The sequence below is a fragment of the Trichosurus vulpecula genome, chromosome 3 (genome assembly GCF_011100635.1).
Source record: "Trichosurus vulpecula isolate mTriVul1 chromosome 3, mTriVul1.pri, whole genome shotgun sequence".
Taxonomy (NCBI): domain Eukaryota; kingdom Metazoa; phylum Chordata; class Mammalia; order Diprotodontia; family Phalangeridae; genus Trichosurus; species Trichosurus vulpecula.
The window spans coordinates 87239391-87262078 of record NC_050575.1 but is presented as its reverse complement, the minus strand read 5'-3'; the positions used below and the strand labels follow the sequence as shown (position 1 = coordinate 87262078).

Sequence of the window (22688 nt, the reverse complement as noted above, 5' to 3'; positions counted from 1 at the left end):
ACATCAAAGATTTCTTTGGTATAAATACTCTCACCGCCAACGTGGTTACTTAGTTGCTGAGGATGAAAAAACTTATCACTTGGAAATCAGGCTCTCTAAATTTAATTAGACTGGTCCTTAGACAACCGATACACAGTCCCTGCCCAGACCCATAACCCGAATCCTTTCCAGCTTAGTAGGACCTGCCAGAGCTTGCCCTCACTGTCTATAACCTCCCAGAAACCAGGGTCACCTCTTCTTCATGTGCCTGGGTGATTCTGGGTAAATTCATTCATTCAATAAATGACCTACAAATAAGAATAAAATAAAACAAAAACACAAAAAGCAAAATGAGTGCTACAGAAAAGCTCTTCAACACTATAAGAAGGAGAAACATTGTCTTTACTACTTAAGACAAACCCCACAGGGATACTGCAGGAGGGAGAATTGGGTTTGCTTTCTCCTCCTGTACTTTTTACCAGAGCTCAGCTAGCCTAGAAGGAGCCAGTTGTTTGCGGCTTTTATAGCCTCTAATTATTCTTTTTCACACCTGCAAGGAGGAAACTGTCTTTTCTTTGCAGAAGGTTAAACTCAGCAAAAGCCGGATGGAGAAACCGGCGATCTCTGGGAGTGGGTGTGGAATGAGAAAGCCAACCCAGCCCAAGGAAAACGGAGCCACTCTAAGGAGTCTTGGTGAGAGGTAGCAGGATTTTTTGTTAGTTTGTAAGGCAAATACGATCTGCCAAAGGTATTCAGTGAACCATAAACGAGGGTAAGTTTCTCTGCAAATATAAATTCAAAGTGCACTATACTTAAGCGATAACGAGCTGGAGTAGCCGCCTTTTCGCCACTTCGCTCTGGATGGGAAAAGTCACAAGTGGCCACGGTTCTGAAGAGCCGACCAGCAGCTTCCAGCAGCCCAGACATGTATATGCTGGTCAGTCGGCCGGCCAGGGCCGTCGGGGTGAGCAGCACATTCCAACCGCTGCCCCCTCCCTTCTTCCCACCCCTCCTTTTCCGCCGCCTGCCCCCAGTTCCAGTGCAGGCACAGCTCAGCTTCTCTGACAGCTGCGGCCGGCCGAGAGGTTTCCAGCAGCCGCAGCCGCCCGAGTCGCTCCCATTTCTCCTTCCCCCTACAGTGGCACGGACTCAGATGTGGAGCGCAGTTGGGGGAGGGGGAAAGCGAAGGGAGCGGCGGACACCGGGAGGAGAAGGACCAGACTGGACCTGCAAGAGCTCTCTCAACCTCCCCACTGCCCCTCTAGCTTTCCCTTTCTACCAAGCCCTTTCCCCACCAAAGCCCCGTCACATGGCAGCAGCAGCCCGGCCGCCTGTGCGCCGCGCTGCGGAGGGAGGGGGCTGAGTTGGCTGGCGGTGGGTGATGAAACCTCTGAAGTGGATTACCGCAGAGGGAGAGGGAGGGAGGGAAGGAGGGGGAGGACAGGACTGGGCCAGGGGGTGGGGGCTGGGGACCCCGGCCTCACCTGCTGCGGCCCGTTCTCCAGCCGGCTCGGGGCAGCCGGGAGCAGGACTGGCGCTGGGGGGTTGGGGGAGGGGAGGGAACTCTCGCGCCTACGGAAAGCCGGGGTTAATTGGGCAGCTATCCCCAGAGAGAGTCAGTTTCGGGGCTTCGGTCTTGGGCCCAACCCAAAACCCCCTGGCTCCTGAGACTAAGTCTCCATCAAACTCGGCCAGGCGGGTTTTGTCCCACACCCCCTGAGCAGCGAATACGTGTGCGCACACACGTACACACATACATATACACACACACACACATACACACCCAGAGGGACATTCCCAGCTACTAACTTTTCATCACGATCCCGCTGCGGGAGCACAATGCAGCGGAAATCGCTTGGGGGTCTCTGTTGGGGAGGGTTGGCGGGAGGGGGGAGGGGGGCTTCAAGGGGAGGAGACGTTCGCCAGGATTGCAAACCAATGCCTTTTCCCCACCTCAAGATTGGAAAGGGCTGCCCCAAGAATGGGATCCCGTAAACGCGACAGCAGTGGCTCTGGACATTCTGGGCGCCTTATGAGGCGCGTATTTGCAGAAGATTCAAGTGGCAGTTGGACTGTGGGTCCGCCCTCGAGGAAGGCCTGGGCTACCAAGCTCCCCCTTGATTTCTTCGGCTGCCCTCATTTCCACACAGGGAGTGTGCAAAAAGAAAGTGGGGGATGGGGATGGGGGAGAACAGCTTTCCACCTGGTTCCCGCGTCCCAGCCCATACTACGGCCTGGGTGCAAGAAGAGAACTCACGTGGTACCACCCGGGTCTGGCACCGTCCCCGTCTTGTCGGGACGGTTTCCCGCCCAAAGCTATGCAATTAGTAAAACCAGCGGGGGAGGGGGAGTTGCTTAAACAGAATATTATTTCTAGTTCCTCTGCCCTGGAACATTATCCTCATACCACCCCCGCCACTACCACCCCCACCCCCAAATCAAACTATGACAGTGACCAGAATTAGTGTGCTCTGGGGCTGCGCTGTTTCACCAGGAACCCGGCTGAAATTTGCCCTAGGTAATGCTGGAGGTTTTATGAATTGATGACTGGGAGTGGGGGAAACTTTCCCAAAGGTGCAAACCAGTATCCTCCTCCCCTAAAAGACTACAGAGGTGAAAAGGACCTTTAAAAAATAGACCATCTAGCCTAACGCCTTTCTTTCATAGATAAGGAAACTGAGGCCCAGATAGGTGAAGGAGCATGCCCAAGGTCATGCAGGTGATAAAAGGCAAAGGCAGCATTCTAACGTAGGTCCTTCTACTACAAATCCGGCACTGATCTGTACCGGGCTGCCTCTCCTCTGCTATCCTCGAATCAGTAGCACTGAATCCCAGAAAGGACTGGAGTTGTCTCCCGGCTTCCGCTCCTGCTTCTGGGCCCTAACGCCCGAGCCTCAGGTAAATTCGAAACAGCTGTGGTCTTTTTTTTCTATTAGCAATGTATATGAACATACATAGATGGGTAAGGATGTGCATATAGATGTGGACTTTTGCAGCACCCAGGTCTGCAAGTTCTTCCTAATATTAGCTTCCCTTAGCTTGTAGTAGTTAGGAACAAGCTCCGCCCCCTGACCATATAGTCAAACGGGGATGGGGCTGGGATTGGTCGGGGCTCGGGGGTAACACCTGCTCGACTCCTTCATTCAAGTGACACCAGAGCTTCCAGGGATATTTGAAGCACCATCCTTTCCATTCCTGGGCACTTCCACAGCGCTGGCAACAGCACGGGTCACATGCTCCCCGAAGAGAGGTTACCGAGCTCCCTTCTCGAGCGCTCTGTGGAGTCAGAAAGGAGGAGGAGGAGGAAAAAGGAGAAGAAGGAGGAAGAGTGGAAAGAGGAGGAGAATACTCGAAGGAAGAGGAAGAGGACACAAAGAGTAAAGGTTCTCAGAGCGGGAGCTTTGTAACTGCAACCATGTGTGTGGAGCGGCTCAGCCAATTAGTGACCCTGGCGTTTGTGTTGGCCAGCTTCGATCCCGTGCTGGGGACTGAAGCCACTAACCCACCCGAAGGGACGCAGGACAGAGCCTCTCCGCAGAAAGGGCGGCTCTCCCTGCAAAATACAGGTAGGTTCATTGGGGCTACAGTGACTGTAAAGAAGCTGGGTTTTGCAGTCTGTGACCACCACTCCCAACACCACCCACCCCTGTAATGCAATGGGTGCACGAGTCTTTTCTCTCACTCCCACTCTCTTTCGCTGCCCCAGAGAGAACACGAGTTATCGGGCGGCAGTCAGGCATGCAAACTCTCCCGGGCCATCCCCGGATCGCCCGGCACGCTGCTCGCCGGCTCCCGACTTTTCAGCTGCAAAGAAATGCTTAAGCTCCAGTAGCCCAGAATCCTCACGTGTTGCCGTGGCAATGAGCTTGCCAGGGTAGGGCTGCTTGCTGCTGTTCGCGTATTTGAAAGCTTTAAGGAAGCGAACACAGTGCAGCAGCATCACTTCCCCTCTTGGCCTCAGTTTCCTCGTTTGTTTGAAAAAAAATGAGGGGGGGGGGCAGGGGTTGGGGATGGATCTCTGCGATTCTTTCTACTTCGCAGTCCTATGATCCTGGGCAGCTGATCGGTGTGGAGGAGCGTGGCTCCCAATCCTAGACTGCGGGCATCAGGCGCAAGCTCCGCTCTGGGAAGTTGGCTCGTGCCCCCACTTCGCTTAAACTCAGTCCAGCGCCTTGGCTTCCATCTGGAAAGATGCTGTGTGAGCGAGGAGCTAACTTAGTTCTCTCTCCTGAACCGGGGACCTCGGGTTCTTACCAGTTTTTGGTTCAGAAAGAGCTCAAAGAGTTAGGGATGGGGTGGGGGAGGCGGGATTGGATCCAAAACTGGCGGTTGCCTTCTTCTCTGGCGCAGAGCGGTGAGCGGAAAAAAAAAAAATGATGCAACTGGCCGGGAACTGGGCTGCTGCTGCCGCTGCGCCTCAAACCCTCGTGGGCGAGCTGCCTGGAAGAGCCCAAGCGTGCAATGCACGGGGCTGGACCTTTTCCCAGAGCGAAAGAAAAGCTTCCTGCAGCTTCTTCGCTCTTCCCACCCCCGGATGCCTTTTTTTTTTTCTTTAACCGTGTAAATGCTGCAGCGGCGCTAGTTCAAACCCCGTGCGAGCTGGAATGCACGAGTGCCCATTAGGGCTGGCCACACGTGAAGGCCAGCAGCGCGAAACATTCCCTGCACCCTGCGACTGCAGTGGGGGATGGGAGTTTATAGGGGAGGGGAAGGAGAGGGTCTTTCCTACCCATATGCCAACACGGGCTTCAGCTGAGTTTCCAGCCCCACATCTCCAAATCCAAGATCTTATCCAAATCTTCACAAAGAGTCAGTCGCCACCCCAACCACTAGTCCCTCTAGGGCTGCTTAGAAAGCTTTCCCAGAGAATAGCACAATATCGTTCCTAATATAGCACGAGAGGCAACCAAGTGTGGTGGGGAAAGCACCTACTGGAGCCAGAGGGAGGGACTGGGTTCTCTCCTACTGTCTGCGTGACCTTGGACAAGCTCCTTAACCTCTCTGGGATTGTAAGATGAAAAGGATAAACGGTTATCTCTAAGGTCTCTTCTAGCGCTGACCTTCTAAGGTCGCTTCCAGTTTTCAATCCTGCGTACCCCGGTATTGCCTAGGTTAATGGCTACCCTGGAGCTGGTTGTCACAGCTCCACTGTGGGCCTTTCTTGATTTTATTTTATCACTGTTTAAATTAGGTTAAGAGGCAACAGGGGTGGAGTGTCCCATAGAACCTAGAGCTGAAACGGGCGTTAGAGACAGTCTAATGCTCACATTTTACAGACTGAAGAAACTGTGGCATGGAGAGAGGGTAAATTACTTGGCCAAGGTCATACAGATAGTGCTTAGCAAGCCTAGCATTCAACCCCAGCTCCCCGGACTCCAGATTCATTGCTCTCTCCACTATTTAATTTATACCGAGCATTTAAGCCTGTCTCTTCTTTCTTATACCCTTTTAGAAGAAAAGAAATTGTTGCCCTATGGGAAGGAGGAGGGGGAGAGAGGGAAAGAGAGACAGGGCCGGATCATACTGCTGGGGTTTGTGGAAAATTAAATGAAATCTTGTCGCATTCTCGAGTTCTAATTAAAGGAGCCTCTAACTGAGTAGATCATTCAGCTTCTGGGCATCATTCACTTAGCCCTGAAGGCTGCCCCCAAGTTGACTCTCTTCCTAAGCTCCTTGCAAACCACAGCTCCGCCAGCCTGGTATTTTTAATGCAGATGGTTTTCGAGGCACTGCCTTAATAGGAATTTTGTTTTAATTTTTAGGTGTTGAATCATAAAGCTGAATTGAAACTCCGTTTGGCAGAGATCCTTTTCTGCCAGGCAGGAAATGGATGGGATTTAATAGGCAGCAGCTCCTACAGATCTAAATAGAGACAAATGTTTTATTTAACTGATACCACCAAAATGGTGAAGTATTGCAAATGTAACAGGGGGGTAAGGAGACTATTTTAAAAAATTACTTGCCTGGTAGGCTTAATAAGCAGGGTTTAAAATAACATCTGCTCTAAAGCAAAATATTACCTCTAAGGGTTCGGTGAAAATGGTAGGATGAAATGGAATGGCAGGACACTGTCCTTTTTGGGTACTATTTTTGTAATGTAGGTTTGGTCTGAATACTGCAAATAACTGGGTTTTGTTTTTTGGTTTTTTTTTTTTTACTACATCCCAATTCCCTGTGCTCAGCATGCCCTGAAATGGTCATTAGTAAATTTGGTTTCTATTCATGTTTTCATGGTCCCCCACTCTAACTAGCTGTATGGATTTGTCTTGAAATCTTTGTTTTAGCGGAAATCCAGCATTGCTTGGTAAATGCTGGCGACGTGGGATGTGGGGTATTTGAGTGCTTTGAAAACAACTCTTGTGAGATTCGAGGGTTGCATGATATTTGCATGACCTTCCTGCACAACGCTGGAAAATTTGATGCTCAGGTAAAGAAAAATCTGATATGTCATTGGACATGTGATGTGAATAGGCTTTGTGAAATGCTCATAGGAAAAGCAATTTTTTAAAAAAATCTCAGCCTTTTAAAAAAAAGGTCTGATCTGGCAGATTTCATAAAAGTTCAAAAGGAGAAGTTAATATTGATGTCCCCTCCCCTAGTGCTCAGTTAAGCTATTATGGGGGTCACAGAATTGACTCTATGTTAAACCCTTCTGGGCTCTTACGCTGAGTCTGCGTAAGCAAAGTGAAATAAAGAGAGTTGAGCAATCATCAGGGAATCTGAGCAATGTAGACCAAGGTCAGGACAAAAAGTGCACACCCAAGAAGGCAGCCCAAGTCCTGAGACGGCACCCCAACTTGACACACTCCCACGCTAATGCAAACACACAGTTCAGACCTGGGTTAGTCCAACATAGTATTTTAGAAGCTACTATAGGCTGTTGTGGAAGGTTAGGTGAAGCTGAGAAGTCACAGAAACAAGTTCCCTCTTATTAGCATCGTAGGATTTTAGATTTAGGGAAAGAAAACCTAGAACATCATCTCGTTCATCCCCATCTCATCTTCCAGATGAGCAAACTGAGGCAGGAGAAAGGGAAGGGACTTGACTAAGAATTGCCAGAGCCAGAATTGGAACCCAGATCTTCTAACTGCAAACACGGAATTCTTTCTACCATACTTCACTGCCCCCAGTGGGTTAATCTGAATGGTTCTTGCTTTTGTCCTCTCTCCACCCTCACCAAAGAATTTCCATGACCCCTCAGTTCTCCACTTTAACTAGACCTAATCTAGGTGGAATATACTCCAGCTAGCTTCATGTTAAGCAAAATTAAAACAGCTTCACTACATCGGGCATGGCAGCCAAACAGCAAAAATATCTTTGGCTCTAACACTGACAATAAAAATATATTTTCAGAAAGCATATGACATTAGGCTTCTTGCCTTCATTTTCTCCCCAGCCCATTTTATACATCATTGAAGCATCCAGTTATTAAGTCTTGTAAACCTACTCTCCCATTTCACTGGGGAGAGATGAGAACATTTGGATGGGCCAGCTACTTTTGGCTTGACCTTGAAGTTTATAGTGTAGTTTTTAAAAATTCCCAGCCATCAGCTGGTGTCATTCTGTAGGCAATGCATACAATGCAGTGTTGTCTCTCATCTCAAATGTTTTCCCCTTGATTTTGGCATTGAGAAGTAACTATGGCATCACCTCCCCTTCCTTAGAAGCAGGCAAAAAGAGACTGGCAGGCTAGAAGCTGAGGTAGTGGTTAGAAGATGCCAGAGGTGGCAGGGAGAGATGGCAGAAAAACAGCAGTAGAAGAGATGTGCTCTAAAGCTCTGTTTCCCCATCCCTCTTCCCTGTGGACAAAGATCCGTTGGCATTCCCTGGAATTAGGAAACCTAGTAGAGGTTCTCTACTAAGATCCTGGTTTGATGCCTCAGTGAGTATGGAGTTGGCCCTGGGCTCTAAAAGGCTTTGCCAGTGAAGCCAACACTCTGGCCACCCCTACCAGGCTAGGAGGACTTTGCATGCAGACCTGGTGATGGACGTACATCTGTCCTTACAAGAGCAACTTAGCCAAACTGAAGAGGTCCTGCAGCAGTGCTTAACCACCAAATGATAAAAAAAATTTTCCTCAGGAAGTTCCCCAAAGACCATGGCATGGAGGGATCACATGGAATTGGATCTAGAAGGGATCTTTGAGCTCATTTAGTTGCACTGTCTTCTTTTAGAGATAAGGAAACAAACCTAGAGAGGCAAGCACCTTGTCTGATATCCAAGATCACATAGCCAGTCATGGCAGACATAGGTCTCAAACCCAAGTCATTTGATTCCAGATGGAGTGCTCTTTCCAGTAGACTAGCTTTCTCCATCAGTGGATGCAGCAGCAGCAAATACGCTCAATTTTTATACTTCACAGATCCCTAAAACATTGAAATAATAGGGTAAAGAGGCAGAAGAGAGAGGAGAGAGGCAGTTACGTGAAATATTTTTAAATTGCTATGGTCCTCAGATAAGAGTCTTATTTTCAGAACTCATGTATACACATATATAATTCCTCAGTGTTAGAGATTTCAGTTTTCAGATGTGCCTATTATCGTGTAATGATTGATTTTTTTCCCTCAGGGGGAGGGGGGAGATGATAGGGCAATGTGGGGAGAGGAAAGAGGAGAGCAAAGAACTAAGGAGAAAGAAAAGGGAAATATATAGCTTTTTTCTGTTGCAAAGAAAATATATTCAAATATTACAATTGTTTCCAAGGGAGAGCCAAAGAAATGTGCTGAATAGCCACTGAACTCCAGCCCTAACTTACTCCAATGTGTCTATCTAAAAACCATGAGGTAAAGTCATCTGCAACAGCTTATTGCTATTGTAATGGAAAGTGTGAGGACTTGGGCATATTTTGATGCATAAGCCTGATCTGCCATTGGAGGTTGATAAAGGAACTAAGTGCTCCAAGCTCCCCTCTGAAGCCCCTAACAGCTGTCTCCTTTCTAGGATAAGAAGAGACCAATAGGGCTGCCAGGAAAGAGAACTGTAGGCCAGATGTGTGCCTAGCTGGCTGGCTTGGCCACTCCAAGGCAGGGAGAGTGAGGAGGAGGGGGAGTGTCTATGTCAGCTGGGTAGCTCAAATCTCCAGATGCTGCCAGGCAATTGTCACAGAGACAACGATCCTAATAGCTTAAAGGAGTAGGGATCATTTTCCAATGAAAAGGAATTTTCCTCCGGAAGGTGTGGGAGGAAAGTTCACGGGGATTTGGGGAATCAGGATCCTAGGCATGAGGGATCATAGGATTTAGAGCCGGAAGAGACCTCAGAGGTCACCCAATTCAACTCCCTCATCTTACAGAGGAAGAATCTAAGATTCAGAAAGGGGAAATGGCTTGTCCTTGGTCACAGAGGCAACACGGAGAAGGGGCCAGAAGTCAGACCTGGGCCCTCTGATGTCGGAGCCAGTGCTCTTTCCACTACAGCTGGTTTTCTAGCAGGAATGAGAAAAGCCAATATTAATACCTCTCCCTGAGATTGCTAATAAAATCAGAAGGAAAAAGAGGAGATTGCTAATAGAATCAGAAGGGAAAAGAGGAATCCATGCACAATCTGAGCACATGCAAAAGAAACCTTCCCCTGGGGGGAAAAAAACCAGAGCATTGTTAACCCCTGAGGGAGGACTGGGGTGGGGAGATAGCAGGTATAAACCCAACCAGTGATAATTCTGAGGAAAGCTACATCTGCCTAAAGTCAGCTGGCTCTAAGTGGGGCTTCTATCAGAGAGCGCTTCTGTAATAGTTAGAAAGAATTTTTTCTTTTAAAGTCTCTTTTTGGAGACTTTAACAAGACAGAGGGAGCCCTATTATTTCTCAAGGTCCAGCTGACCATGCCTCCTGACTAATAAGAGTGACAACACCTCATTTTTTTTAACAGCACTTTGAGGTTTACAATGTGTTTTTCTCTCAACAACCCTGGAGGTTGGTAGCTTTTGTTTTGGTTTGGTTTTTGGACCAATGGGGTTTAAGTGAATTTCCCAAGGTAATAAGTGTCAGCTAATAGGCTTCCCAGCTAATAAGTGTCAGAGGTCAGATTTGAACTTGGGTCCTCCTGACTATGGGGCCGGTGCTCTCTCCACTGTGCCACCTCAATGCCCCTAAGTAGTTATTGTTAGGCATTTTACAGATGAAGAACCCGAAGCTCAAAGAGGTTTTAGTTGTTTGCCCAAGGTCACACAGCTAGTCATTGTCAGAGTCAGAATTTGAGCCCAGATCTCTAAGATTCCTGATTCCAACTCAGTTACTTTCCTCAGTACAATATTTCACTTGTCGAGTTATTCTAAAGTGGAACTATTACAGCTGGCAGCCGATGGAACATGAACATATTAAATACAGGCTGTTACAGCTGTGAGGGACTTAGAAATTCTCTAGTTCAACCCCTTCATTTATAGGGAAGAAAACTTAAGCCCAGAGAGAGGAAGAGACTTGCCTAAGGTTATATAATGGAAAACAGTGGAGGACTGTGGAAAGAATGCTGGCTTTGGAATATAAGGACCTGAGTTCAAATTTTGACTGTCAGTGCTTATGTGACCTTGGCAAGTCACTTAATTTCTCTGTGCCTCAGTTTCCTCACCTGTAAAATGAGAAAGCTGGAGTCAGTGGCTTCTAGGGTCATTTCCAGCTCTTGATCTATGAGTGATAGATTGAGTACAAAAACCTGTATCTTCCAATATGCATTTTTTTTTCTTTTCCTTCCACCTTTATTTGCTCAGGGCAAGTCCTTCATCAAAGATGCCCTGAAGTGTAAAGCCCATGGCCTAAGGCACAAGTTCAGCTGCATCAGCCGGAAGTGCCCAGCCATCAAGGAGATGGTATTCCAGTTACAACGGGACTGCTACCTGAAACACAACCTCTGCTCTGCTGCCAAAGAGAACATACAAGTGATGGTGGAGATGATTCATTTCAAAGATCTGCTAGTGCACGAGTGAGTTATGGCTGCTTAGTGACAAGTCAGCAGCAAAAGGAATTTCCCCTGCTTTGGTCTGGTGGGGATAATTTGGGGGGAAACAGGGGTAACCTCTTTTTGAATGATTACCTTTCCTGAAAAATGGAAAGGATTACAATTTTCTAACCAAAAGCCCTAATGGCCCCCAGGGGAAATGACTTCTCCAAGGTGAAATGCCCAGTAGGAATTCAGGCCAAGTTTAGATAAACTATTTCAATTTCTACAAGACCTTAGTAGACTTTGAGAAGGTCAAAGACAGCCATGTGGTATCTTAGTAAGACACCTTCATGGAATAAGGTGTATGAGTCCTGTTATGTAACTGACACCCTAAAAAAGAGCATGACTTGTCATAGGCCACACTAGAGAACTCATTCCCAAAGTCCCACACACAAGAGGTCACTCCTCCTTCATCCCCCTTCACCCTGACTCTCCCAGAGAGCCAGATAGAGCTACTTTTTTTTAACTCATCAGAAACTAAGGTGGGAAATTTTTTTTTGAAGTCTGAAGTACAATAAGATATTGGTATATAATTATTCTAAAAAGTAAAGACTGACCAATAGGTTCAGGAGGATGGAGGCCAAGTGGGTCAGTTAACAGCAGGCCTTTATGTCAAAATTTAATTCGATTCAGTAAATATTTATTTAACTCCTAGTATGTTTTTCTTAAAAAAACGGTATTAATAGATGCTTCAAATTTACAAAGCCATTTTATTCACACACTGCGTCTCTTTGATCCTCACAACAGCTCTGTGAGATGGGTAGTGCAGACTTTTTAGTCCCTGTTTTACCCATGAGTAAACTGAGACTATGAATTGTCTGATGCCATATATAACAGGTAGTTAGTTACATGGAGTCGTGAAAGATCTCTGGTTTCCAAATCCAGCATTCTTTTGACTATGCCCCAGAAGCCTCTCCAATGATCGCTAGTGATTTGAGGGCCCTGAAATTTTCCATTTGCAATTCAAACCCCCCAACTCTGAGTATCATTTGGTGACCTGAGATGCCTAGATTTATAGCAGGATTTGTTTCCACTAATGTCGCATGAGACTCCAGAATTGACCCTACATAAGAGGTGGTGTGAGGACCCTGCTAGTTTGTCCTGAAGAGGAGGCTGTGCATCTTGGGACCTAGGATAGACTGCACTTATGTCCATTGAGAATGCCTAGTAGTAGCAGAAAAACCCACAAACTCAATTAAAAAAAATTGTTGAACATTTCAATACCCTTGCCCCGAAGGATGATCATTTTTCCATCTTTAGAGGGGATTCCAAGTGCTTCATTATTATTCAGCCTCACACCATCCCTAGGCGGTAAAGTTGTAATTCCCACTTTTCAGTTAGAGAAACTGAGGCACTCAGAAATACGAGTTTACTTAGCAGACACCAAACTCAGATCTTGCTGCCAGTCCTTCCCCTGGCCCATAATGGTAACTCACTTAGCTAGGAAGAAGAGCATCCCCTAGCAAATAAGTAAGCCATTTCTGAGTTCCTAAACATGGCCTTTCTTTAATCTCTCACACATGCCTGTGATAGGTGAAGGGGGAGTTGTGAAACTCTCTCCTTTCTAGGCACCTCTGGGAATGAGAGCTTGTCCCTCAAGACCCTTAAGTAAGACAAGAGGCAAACAAGCTTCATGGCCAAAAAACACTCATCAAGTTCATTCACGTGCATGACCAGCCCACATCCTTTAGGAGACAAAAATGTTGGCTCCATGCACTGAAAATGGGAAGGTTAACTTAGATGCCTCTAATATTCCTCCACAACTTGGAGAAACCTGGTCTTTCTGGAGTGATCTCTTTTACAATTAGGAGTTTTTGAACAGGTGTTGCTAAATTTTCTGGTTGGGGCTGCTGTCTGTTTTTTAAAGAAGAATAGTGGAGCCCTCCCTAGAAGTGTGAGTTTTCTGGTGGGATGTGGAATGTGGGTCAGGGCTTGACCCATTTTGGAGAATTAGGAATCTCCTCAGGGACCCTACCACAGCCCTCACCCCCATGCCATCGGGGTTATTTCTGGGCTCGCGGGGAGGAGCTGCACAGATCTCTTAGTGTTCAGGGACACTGAGAGGTTCTAATAAGAAGTAAAACAACCCCAGTGGGAAAACGCAGCCTTCAGGATCTCCTCATGACAATAATTCATTTCTTTTAGTGCTTTAAAGTTGACAAAACCCTTTCCTCACAACCCTGTGATACTTAGTATGGTTTTATTGTCCCCGTTCGATAGCGGAGGAAACTGAAGCTCAGGGAAATTAAGTGCCATGGCCCAGCATCACACAACTTTGTAAGTGTTGGAAGCAGGGGTTCGAACCCAGCTCCCCTTTCTTCAGGCCCAACCATGACTATCTTATCAGTCCAAAGGCAGGAGCCCGTTTTAAGATCAGTGTGGCTTGGATCTCCTAGCCACAACTAGAGTAACTGATGCAAAAAGAATTTCTATCCTCCATGTGGAGATCAGGGAAACAGTCACTCTCAGAATATCTACCAGCCCACTTCCTTACCTCAGTCTTCCTTCATCAGCAGAGCATTCTGTGAATAAGTAAACCTTCTTTTCTTGATTGTTGAATGAAAAAAATAATTAAAAAAAAATTCAGTCTGGAACAGAACTTGGATCATGAAGCTGTACAGACTTGAATTCAAGTTGAAGCTGTAATACCTACTAGCTGTGTGACCCTGTGAAAATCATTTTACCTCTTTGGGCCTCAGTTTCCTCATTTGTCAAATGAGGATAATTATCCCTGCACTACCCACTTTACCAGATTGTTTCAAGGAAAGAAAGTGCTCTAGAAATGTGAGGATCTTTGCTCTTTTGTCTCCTCTAACACCACCACCACCACCACCACCCCATACACACCCAAACTCAAGTGTCATCAGACACTCCTCCAAGCTCCAGCCACCCTGGCTCTCCGGCTGAGGCACTGTTGCTGTTTCGCTGGCAACAATCAGTGGTTTGGAGCTGCCAGGCACGTCTCCGTCCAAGTATTTTTTAAAATCCTTTAGCCTCACTGACACCCAGCTAAGGGAGCTGGGCTTTGTCATTAGACACAGGCTGAGGCTGCAGCATGAGAAGGCACCGTGCCAACCCAAGACGCAGCTTAGATTAACTGTGTTCTGCACACCCTGACAGTATGCAGCTCTCTTGTCAGGCAGAGAGAGTTCCAAGCTGAGGGAAGAACTCTGACTAGCCCAAGCTCCTAGAGCCACTTCCTTGGGCTGCCAAGAGTAGAATGCCCCCCCACCCCTGCTGAAGGAGAATAGAGACCAGCCAAGCAACCTGGATGGTCAACAGCTGACCCCACCCCTCTCTTTGGAGAAAGAGACAGTAAAGCAGAGAAAATAGTTACAAGAATAACTCCCAAGTTTACAAAGCACTTTCCCTCACAACCACCATAAAAGGTAGGTAGCATATTATTATTGCTAGTAGTGGGATTGCCATTATCATCCCCAATTTTAATAGTTGGGAAGCTGAGACTTAGGGAAGTAAAATGACTTATCCAAGGCTCTGCAGCTTCAGCTTCATAAGTACCCCAGCTGGGATTTAAACTCAGGTCTCCCAACTCCAAGCCAGCATTCTTTCCACTGCATTGTTCTGCCTCTTAAGAGTTCAATGTGGAGATTAGATGAGTTAAACAGCCCCAGATGGGACCCAGACTGTGTCTCATTTCTCTGCTTTCCATAATGGTTTCATTTACAATTAGGGTCCCATTAAATGCTGTTTGGTGCTCTTTCTGTTGAAATACTGCACTGCATCAGACTGATCAAAGGATTTAGAACTTGGAGGGATCTTCCCATTTTACAGAAGAATAAACTGAGGCCTGGAGAGAGAAATTTAATTATCTAAGGTCACACAGCTGGTAAAGACAATGGGCAAGGGATTCAAACCCAGGACTTCTAATTCCAAATCCAGAGCTGTCTTGTACACCACCATGTGTCAGTCCCTGGTTCTCAGTACCAGCAGCAAAGTCTCCCTAGGAAGTCTGGAGTCTCATCATCTGCTATGAAAGCTTGCAAAAAGTACCTCATTCCTTAGGGCTTTGGTTTTTCCCTCCAGGAAAATTTATCCCACTGCAGCTTGGGGGATGCTTAAGTACTGGTGGATTTAACTGCTAGTTAATTCCTTTGCAGATCTCAAAATGTGGCATACGTGATAAACAAAAATTCAAGTCTGCCCACTGCTTAACATAAATATTAAACATGATCCAAGAGAGCAAAGCAGGTCCTCATTGCTTCTTCTTGGGATTCAGAGCTAGAAGAGACCTTAGAGACCATCAGTCCCACTTTCTTGAGGTAGTTAAGAGGTGCAATGGATAGAGCCCTTTTTTTGGCCCAGAGTGAAGAAGACCTGAATTCAAATCTGTCCCCAAAGAGCCTACTAGCTGTATGACCCTGGGCAAGTATTTAACCTCTCTGCCTCAGTTTTCTCTTCTGTAAAGTGGGGATATTAACAGTACCTACTCCCAGGGTTGTTCTGAGGATCAAACGAGTTAATATTTGTTTCAAAAAATGTTTAGCACAGTGCCTAGCACACAGTAGATGCTACTTAAATGCCTTCCCTTCTTAGAAGCAGCTGAGAGTCAGAGAAGGGAAGCAGACTAGTCCAAGATCAATCACACAGCCAGTAAAATAGCTGAGCCAACAAGCCCTTTCCAGTCTTCCCCTATTGAATAATAAATAACCAAGATTCACACCCAGTGCTCTTTCTACTACAATGCACCATGGGGAGTTTTATTCCTTCTCTTAAGTGACCACACATTCCTAAGTGAACTTTATGACCTAGATGATGACTTGGAGTGGCAACATTTATGCACTAGGGGCCCTGTTAGGCAAGACTGCTGAACCAGATGGCTTAGGAACTTTGGTTAGCGACATTCCAGATAGCAATGGCCTTCTAGGCTTATTGTAGCCCCTGTGGGCTAAGAAAACCTCAAAAAGCAAGCACCCAGAATGGCCTTGGGATGTGGGAAGGAAGCACCGTGCCTGGTTCTGGGTGGTTCACAATGCTCTGCCATTCCTTCCTCTGGCACTGTTTTCCTAACAACATGACCCAAGGCAGGTGGAGTGGCCAGAGAACTGAATGTTTCTGCTTGAGGACACTTAGCCCTCATTCAGGGCAGCTCGGCGCAGGCATTCTGCACGTCTCCAGTCCCAGGGAATTAAAGTGAACAACTAGTGCCACTTCTTAAGCCCTTTTAATTGTTGAGGAGGCTTACCTTGCTCCCCACGGCCCTGTGAGGTAAGGAGGGCAGGCATTCCCATTCCCATTTTATAAATGGAGGGTTGGAGAGGCTGTGATTTGCCCACAGTGATGTCAGCACTGGGACACAGACCCCAGAGTCTCAACATCAAATATTGTGCTCCTTCTACAACCCTCATGGAATAACCATTCCTCCTTCCCTTCATCCTGGGACCAAACTGGGACCCAGACCAAATGGATTTACCCAAGGTTACCCTGGTGGAATTCCCCAAGTTAGAACATAAACCTTTATGGGTTCAGAAACTGAGTAAACCACGAATATATGTATCTGGCCGATCCTATGTAGCGCTTTATTTAGGGGCCTCCAATGGGGTCCTCCAAGTCAGCATTCCTCCCCGGAGCCATATGATGCTATCTTACATTCAGATATGAGCAAATCATTTCCCTTTTCTGGACGTAGGTCTCCTCTAAAATCAGGGGTCAGACTAGATGATCTCTAACTCCTGCCATCTTTAAAATGGGGTGGATAACATTCATAGTACCTACCTTACAAGGAAAAAACTTTGTAACTAGAAATCACTGTATAAAAGTGATGGTTATTTCATTAGCTCTTCCAACCAGCCCATGAGCAGGTAATATGATCTCCATCTCACAAATGAAGCAAGTTTTTGTCTCTGCTACTCACTTTTATTTTTTAAAGCATTTATAACGCTTTAAGGTTTGCGTACCCTTTACATATATTATGTCATTTGATCCAAGCAAGAGCTCTATGAGGTAGGTGCTATTATTACCACCTCTATATTACAGATAAGGAAACTGAGGCTGACAAAGGTTAAGTGCTTTGGTCAGGGTCACATAGCTAGGAAGTATCTGAGACAGGATTTGAACTTGGTTTTTCCTGTCTCTCAAGTCCTTCAATCTATCCAATGTGCTGCCTAAATGCCTTCATTTGGTGCTTATTGTATTCAGTCTTGTCTTGTTACTGAGAGGCTGTGGGGATTCATGGAGACAATGATAGTGTTGGGGTCAAGAAGACCAGGGTTTGGCTCAGGTTCCATCTACCTCAGATGGATGGAATGTGCCCCCCTTGTGAAAACGAGCATCACAAAGGGTGAGATTTCTTAAGACAACCCAATATGGTGAATCTGTAATAAACTTTGTCTTTATTTGGCTGTGAAAAAAAAAAAGACCAGGGTTCGAGTCTATCAATAACCCTAGCTTTATGACCATGGGCAAGTCATTCATCCTTTCTGAGACTTATTTTCCCAATCTATAAAGTGGGAAGGGTTATCCCTGTAATAGCAACCTCACAACATTGTTGTGAGTTTTAAATAATTGATATAAAGCAACTTTGAAATATCGTATAAACATCAGTTATTGAATTGGTCATATATACAACGTATACATGTATATGTGTATGTACATATGCATATATACACGTATGACTGCGTGTATACATATATGTATCTGGAAATAAGACCATTTACCATATATGTGTATTGTGTATACACACACACACACACACACACACACACTCCTTTTCTCCCAATTAATTATCAGCGTCTTGAGGTCAGGGCCCCTGTCTCATACCTCTTCACGTCTCCAGCATTTAGCGTAATGCCTTTGTATCTTGGGTCACAGATTTAGAGCAGGCCATGGAGGCCAACCTTTTCATTTTACAGATGAAGAAACTGAGACCCAACGAGGTTAAGTTATTTGTCCAAGGATAGACAGATAGTAGGTATTCACCGAATGCTTGGTTCTGCTCGTGATACATTCTTGTCCAATTGATTTGAATATAGAGTCACTCCTAAAACAATTCTATCTGAGACCCCTTAAAAGAGTTCAAGAAAAAACTGAGACGTAGATATGTTGAATCCTTTCTGGTTCTGGAATTGTTCTTTTGTAACTCATGTAATGTTTGGGGGAGGGGGAGGGTGGACCAGGCCTTTATGCTCGAGCTCCCTAAGTACTGCCCCTTGCCTTGTTTCATTCTTAGTGTCTCTTTTGTTCTCTCTTTTTCTCCTTACCCTCAACCCTGGGCATCCGGCCACTTCCTCGTACCTGCAATTCCAGACCCTATGTAGACCTGGTGAACATGCTGCTGACCTGTGGGGAAGAGGTGAAGGAGGCCATCACCCGAAGTGTGCAGGCTCAGTGTGAACAGAACTGGGGAAGCCTTTGTTCTATCTTGAGCTTCTGCACTTCAGCTACTCAGGGGGAGCCAGCCGCCACTCCCGACAGACAGCTGCAGGCTGAGGGATCCAAGACCATCCGGGCTCATCCAGGGGATCTAGGCTACCACCTCCCAGAATCAAGTGGGAGGGATGCTTCCAGAGGTGCCAAGGGGGAAAAAGGTAGCAAGACTCACCCAAATGCCCACATCCGTGGCAAAGCTGGGGGCCATGGAGCCCAGGCATCCCAGGGAAGTAGTGAGTGGGAAGATGAACGGGCTGAGTATTCAGATATCCGGAGGTGAAAAGATATACACGCGGTCATGAAATCTTTCCTCCATACCGTCCATTTTCTTATCTATGGACATTCCAAAACATTTTACCATTAAAGAGGGGGGATGTCACATGCAGGGTATTAAGGGAATCGTGGACTTCATCAAAGGTGTATAAATACGTGGAAAGGGCAGCTGAGATGGAGACTCCAAGAGCAGTTAGCTCTTGGTTGTACCTGGTGAATTCGGCACTCACACATATTCAAGTGAGTGCTCCTAGCGTTGTCCTCATTTTAACTTTTGTCTTCTTTTGAGCAATAGGGCCAAGTGGGTGTCAGTCTGATGGTTTGCTCTGTTGTGGGGGTGGGGAGGGGGAATGTGAATTAGGGAGGGGAGGGGTCGGGGTTGGGCATTTCTACCTGGGCCCAGCCATCTCACCAACACTAGGCTCAGCTCTGTGGCTTTTGGTGCTGTCTTCCCAAAGAGTGGTTGGGTTCCCTGGGGATTTGGATTCAGATACAGCTGTGAATGTCAAGTCATCATTGGGGATTCAGGGAAGAAGAAGGGCTGAGAGAAAGAGGAAAGTCAGCTGTGATGCTTGGTGCCAAGCTGAAGTTCGGTTTCTTGCCCAGGTCCTTGATGCAGAGAACTCTGGGTTTTATTCTGAGCCATTGTTCCCTGTGTGGGTGAAACTGCCTGATTAAGTGGCCCCCATGTGTATCTTAACCACTGCTTTACTTCACAATTTGGCTTTTTATTTATCCAATGACATCTACTTGTCTGTTGTCTAAATAAATGGCTTTTAAACAAGGCTACTGGGTCATTAAAACTGGGATCATAGGAGTCAGCTGGAAAAGACCTTAGAAATCATCTATTCCTGTCATCTAAATAAATGGTGTTTAGACAAGACAACTAGGTCATTAAAAAAACATAGGTTGTAGAACTAGGAGGGACCTTTAAAAGGATTTAGTCTAACCATCTCATTTTACAGATCAGGAAACTAAGACCCAGGGAAGTTAAGTAAATTGCTCGAGGTCATACAAGAAGTCAATTACAGAGCTGGGATTCTAACCTATGTCTTCCCACTCCTAATCTAGGGCTCTGTCCACTACCATCCCTCTCTGTTAGCTTTTCTTCCTTCCCCCGCCCCCAGTCTGACCAATGTTTATTAAGCACCTACTACAATCCAAAACGCTGTACTGTGACCCCATGTATGTGATGGAAACATACACTGTTTATTTTTCAAAAGTGATCTTTAAACCATTGGTAGAATTCAGGCAGAAGCCCTGTAAATGAATGTATAACCAATGTGGACTTCTAGCCCCTTAGGAAAAGACCTTATACTGAGGAAGGAAGCGCGCGCACACACACACACTTGTACATTGCATCTGGCAGAGCCTCCCTAAGAATTATGTTTCTCCCCATTATCAGACTGCTAAGGAACAGCCTACACTGTTTGTTCCCTGGAGCTGTGTCTAAAACAGGGGTGTGTACTGCCAGAATCCGAAAGGAGGGAAAAGAAAAGGTGTGTTTTGGGCTATCCTGGATGGGGGAGTGCCTACTCTTTTTTTTGGAAGACAGTCCGCTTTGAGGAGAACCTGATATTAAATTTGCAAGGAAGGGGAGTCAAAGGTTTGCAGTGAGGAAGAGAGTCAACAAACAAAAGGAAGGAAATACTAGGCTTAAGCCCACTGTCACTATTAATGGATTTCTGACTCAAATTCCTCTTTCCCTAGCTCTGCCTTCTAGACTACCAGATAAAAGTTAATCCTGTCTTGCCCCTAGTGCATACTACCCCAAGGTACTACAGAAGTTAAGGGGGCTCCTGGGGTAGGTTCTTCCTCCCCCTAAGAAGAGGGTCCAGAATATTTCTGTCTGAGATGTGCACATCAGCATGTTGGGTCTCCCTTAGAAGAATCTTAAGAATAGGGCAGAAAAGGGGAAAGCTGCAGCTCAGGTTCCTTCTGCATATAAGTGTCTACTGCCAAAGGCTAGTCTTAATGGTCCCAACACCCTCTACCCCAACCTTACTCTTTGTCCTCTCTCTCACCCCTTACATGGTCCACAGCTCCACCAGGGCTGGAGGGGGGCGATTCGCCAAGACCAGCTTTTGCCTAATAAAACCACATTCTGCTGCCAGGAAAACCAAGGACTGATTACTGAGCTCCTCCTGCCGCTGCCTTAATTGGGGAGGAGTAAGCCCCTCTGTGGCTCCCCATCATTTTGCAGGCCACCTGAGCAGAATAATTTTGATTGCCAGAGATATAGCCATGACTCTTACATCGATCAGCTGGCTCCCAGTTTCCTAGTCTTGTCTGTGGCATGACTTTTTATGTTTCCTCAGTGTAAAAATGTTGTGTTCATTCATCCACTGGTGTCTCATGTCATTGCTGCAATTATAAATACTTAATCTTTGTATTTATTATTTTCCTGTCTTCATTTCAGTTTTAAATGGCTTACTCTAGAAATTTAATCACACGCCTTGACCTGTGTTGTGTGTGTGTGTGTGTGTGTGTGTGTGTGTGTGTGTGTGTGTGTGTGATGCCACTGGTTTGTTTCTCTTACCAAAAGATAAAAGTGAACTCCTTGCTGGCCTACAACATTACTGGGAGCAGGACGTACTGCTTATAGTTCAGGTTTTTTCCTCCCTCCCCACTCAATACAGAATGTTGCCTACTAATGCTGTATTCGGGGAAATTTGATAATTGAAAACTTTAGGAAAGTAGAAGACTCTCCATGTGGTCCTATCATACTGCTTTAACAAATATTTTGAATTAAACTCAGGAAAGCATTTCTCTAGTCCCTACTATTCCTGAGGTCTTGTGCTAGGCTCAGGACTGGATAAAGTATATACTTTCTTATGAACCTTCCTTGGGGAAGGCTGTTGAATCCCCAAATAAAGATGAGATGTTTACTTTAAGCTTTGCATCTTAAGGAGAGGATCTGAACACCTCTCCTTGGTATGAATAGCTCTCTTATTCTGGAATGAGAAGACTGAGTATAAGGAAATGCTGACACCCAAAACTAAGTAAATAGAAAACACCAGCCCACATCACTGTCATACTTTGACAACAGAAAATAAAAGAGAAGGGGAAAAAAGAACATTTAAAATCCAACCAAAGTAACTTTCTGCTAGAGAATAATGCTCCCTTGGACCATTCCCCTAAGAGAAACAATCCAGTTTGATCTGAGACCTGACACTAAGTTGTGATATGGATTTTTGTTGTGGACTGAGGCCTTGAGATCTGTACATTTTCCCATTGCATTTTTTTCTTCCAACACTAATAAACATTTTAAATAGATGATTTCTCTTGCAGCTCAATTCTGTAATTACTATTTGAGCCCCCCTCCCACCCAACCTGTGCAGAGCCCCATGCTTGGTTAGAATAGAGATGCAGAGAAGAGATTTATTCCATGCTCTCTGGGAGCTAATGATCATCCCAAGGGCAGACACACAGTGTGAGGTATGAGTGTCTTAAGTCTCCTAGAGAGTTATACAAAGAAGGATGTTTGTCAACAAACATTTATTAAACTACTACGTGCCAGGAAACCATCTAGTCCAGGGATTCTTGGGGTCCATCAAACTGAAATACAGATATAGATATATATAAATATATACATATACACATACATATACATATGTATGCATATGTAAATACAAATATATGCATATATATCAATGACTATATTTGATTATAATTGGTTTCCTTACTAACCCCATGTATTTTATTTAAAGCATTTAAAAACATTATTCTGAGAAGGGGTATATAGGCTTCCAAGGCATCCATTACACAAAAATAATTAAGAACTACTGATGCTGGTTTAACTCCATCCTATTACAGGCAAGGAAACTAAAAACCAGAGAGGTGAAACAATTTGCCCACAGTCGCTTGGCAGAGTCAGCATTTGAACTGAGTTCTTCTAACCTCAAAGCAGATAGGTGGTTCAGTGGATAGAGCATCAGGCACTGGAGACAGAAGGACCTGCCTTCAAATCTGGCCTCAGACACTTACTAGCTGTGTGACCCTGGGCAAGTCAGTTAATCTTGTTTGCCTCAGTTTCCTTATCCAAGGAATGAACTGGAGAAGGAAATGGCTAACCACTCCAGTATCTCTGCCAAGAAAACCCCAAATGGCTTGTGAAG

At 45.8% G+C, this 22688-nt stretch overlaps 1 protein-coding gene across 1 annotated transcript; it reads left to right on the top strand.

Annotated features, from left to right (window-relative positions):
- The first annotated feature begins 3229 nt into the window (after positions 1–3229).
- STC2 (stanniocalcin 2) lies at positions 3230–18863 on the top strand. The gene is made up of 4 exons (XM_036751706.1): positions 3230–3545; positions 6264–6406; positions 10682–10893; positions 18175–18863. Exons 1-4 carry the CDS (start codon positions 3395–3397, stop codon positions 18575–18577), a joined length of 909 nt encoding a protein of 302 aa, XP_036607601.1. The 5' UTR covers positions 3230–3394; the 3' UTR covers positions 18578–18863.
- The last annotated feature ends 3825 nt before the right edge of the window (positions 18864–22688 follow it).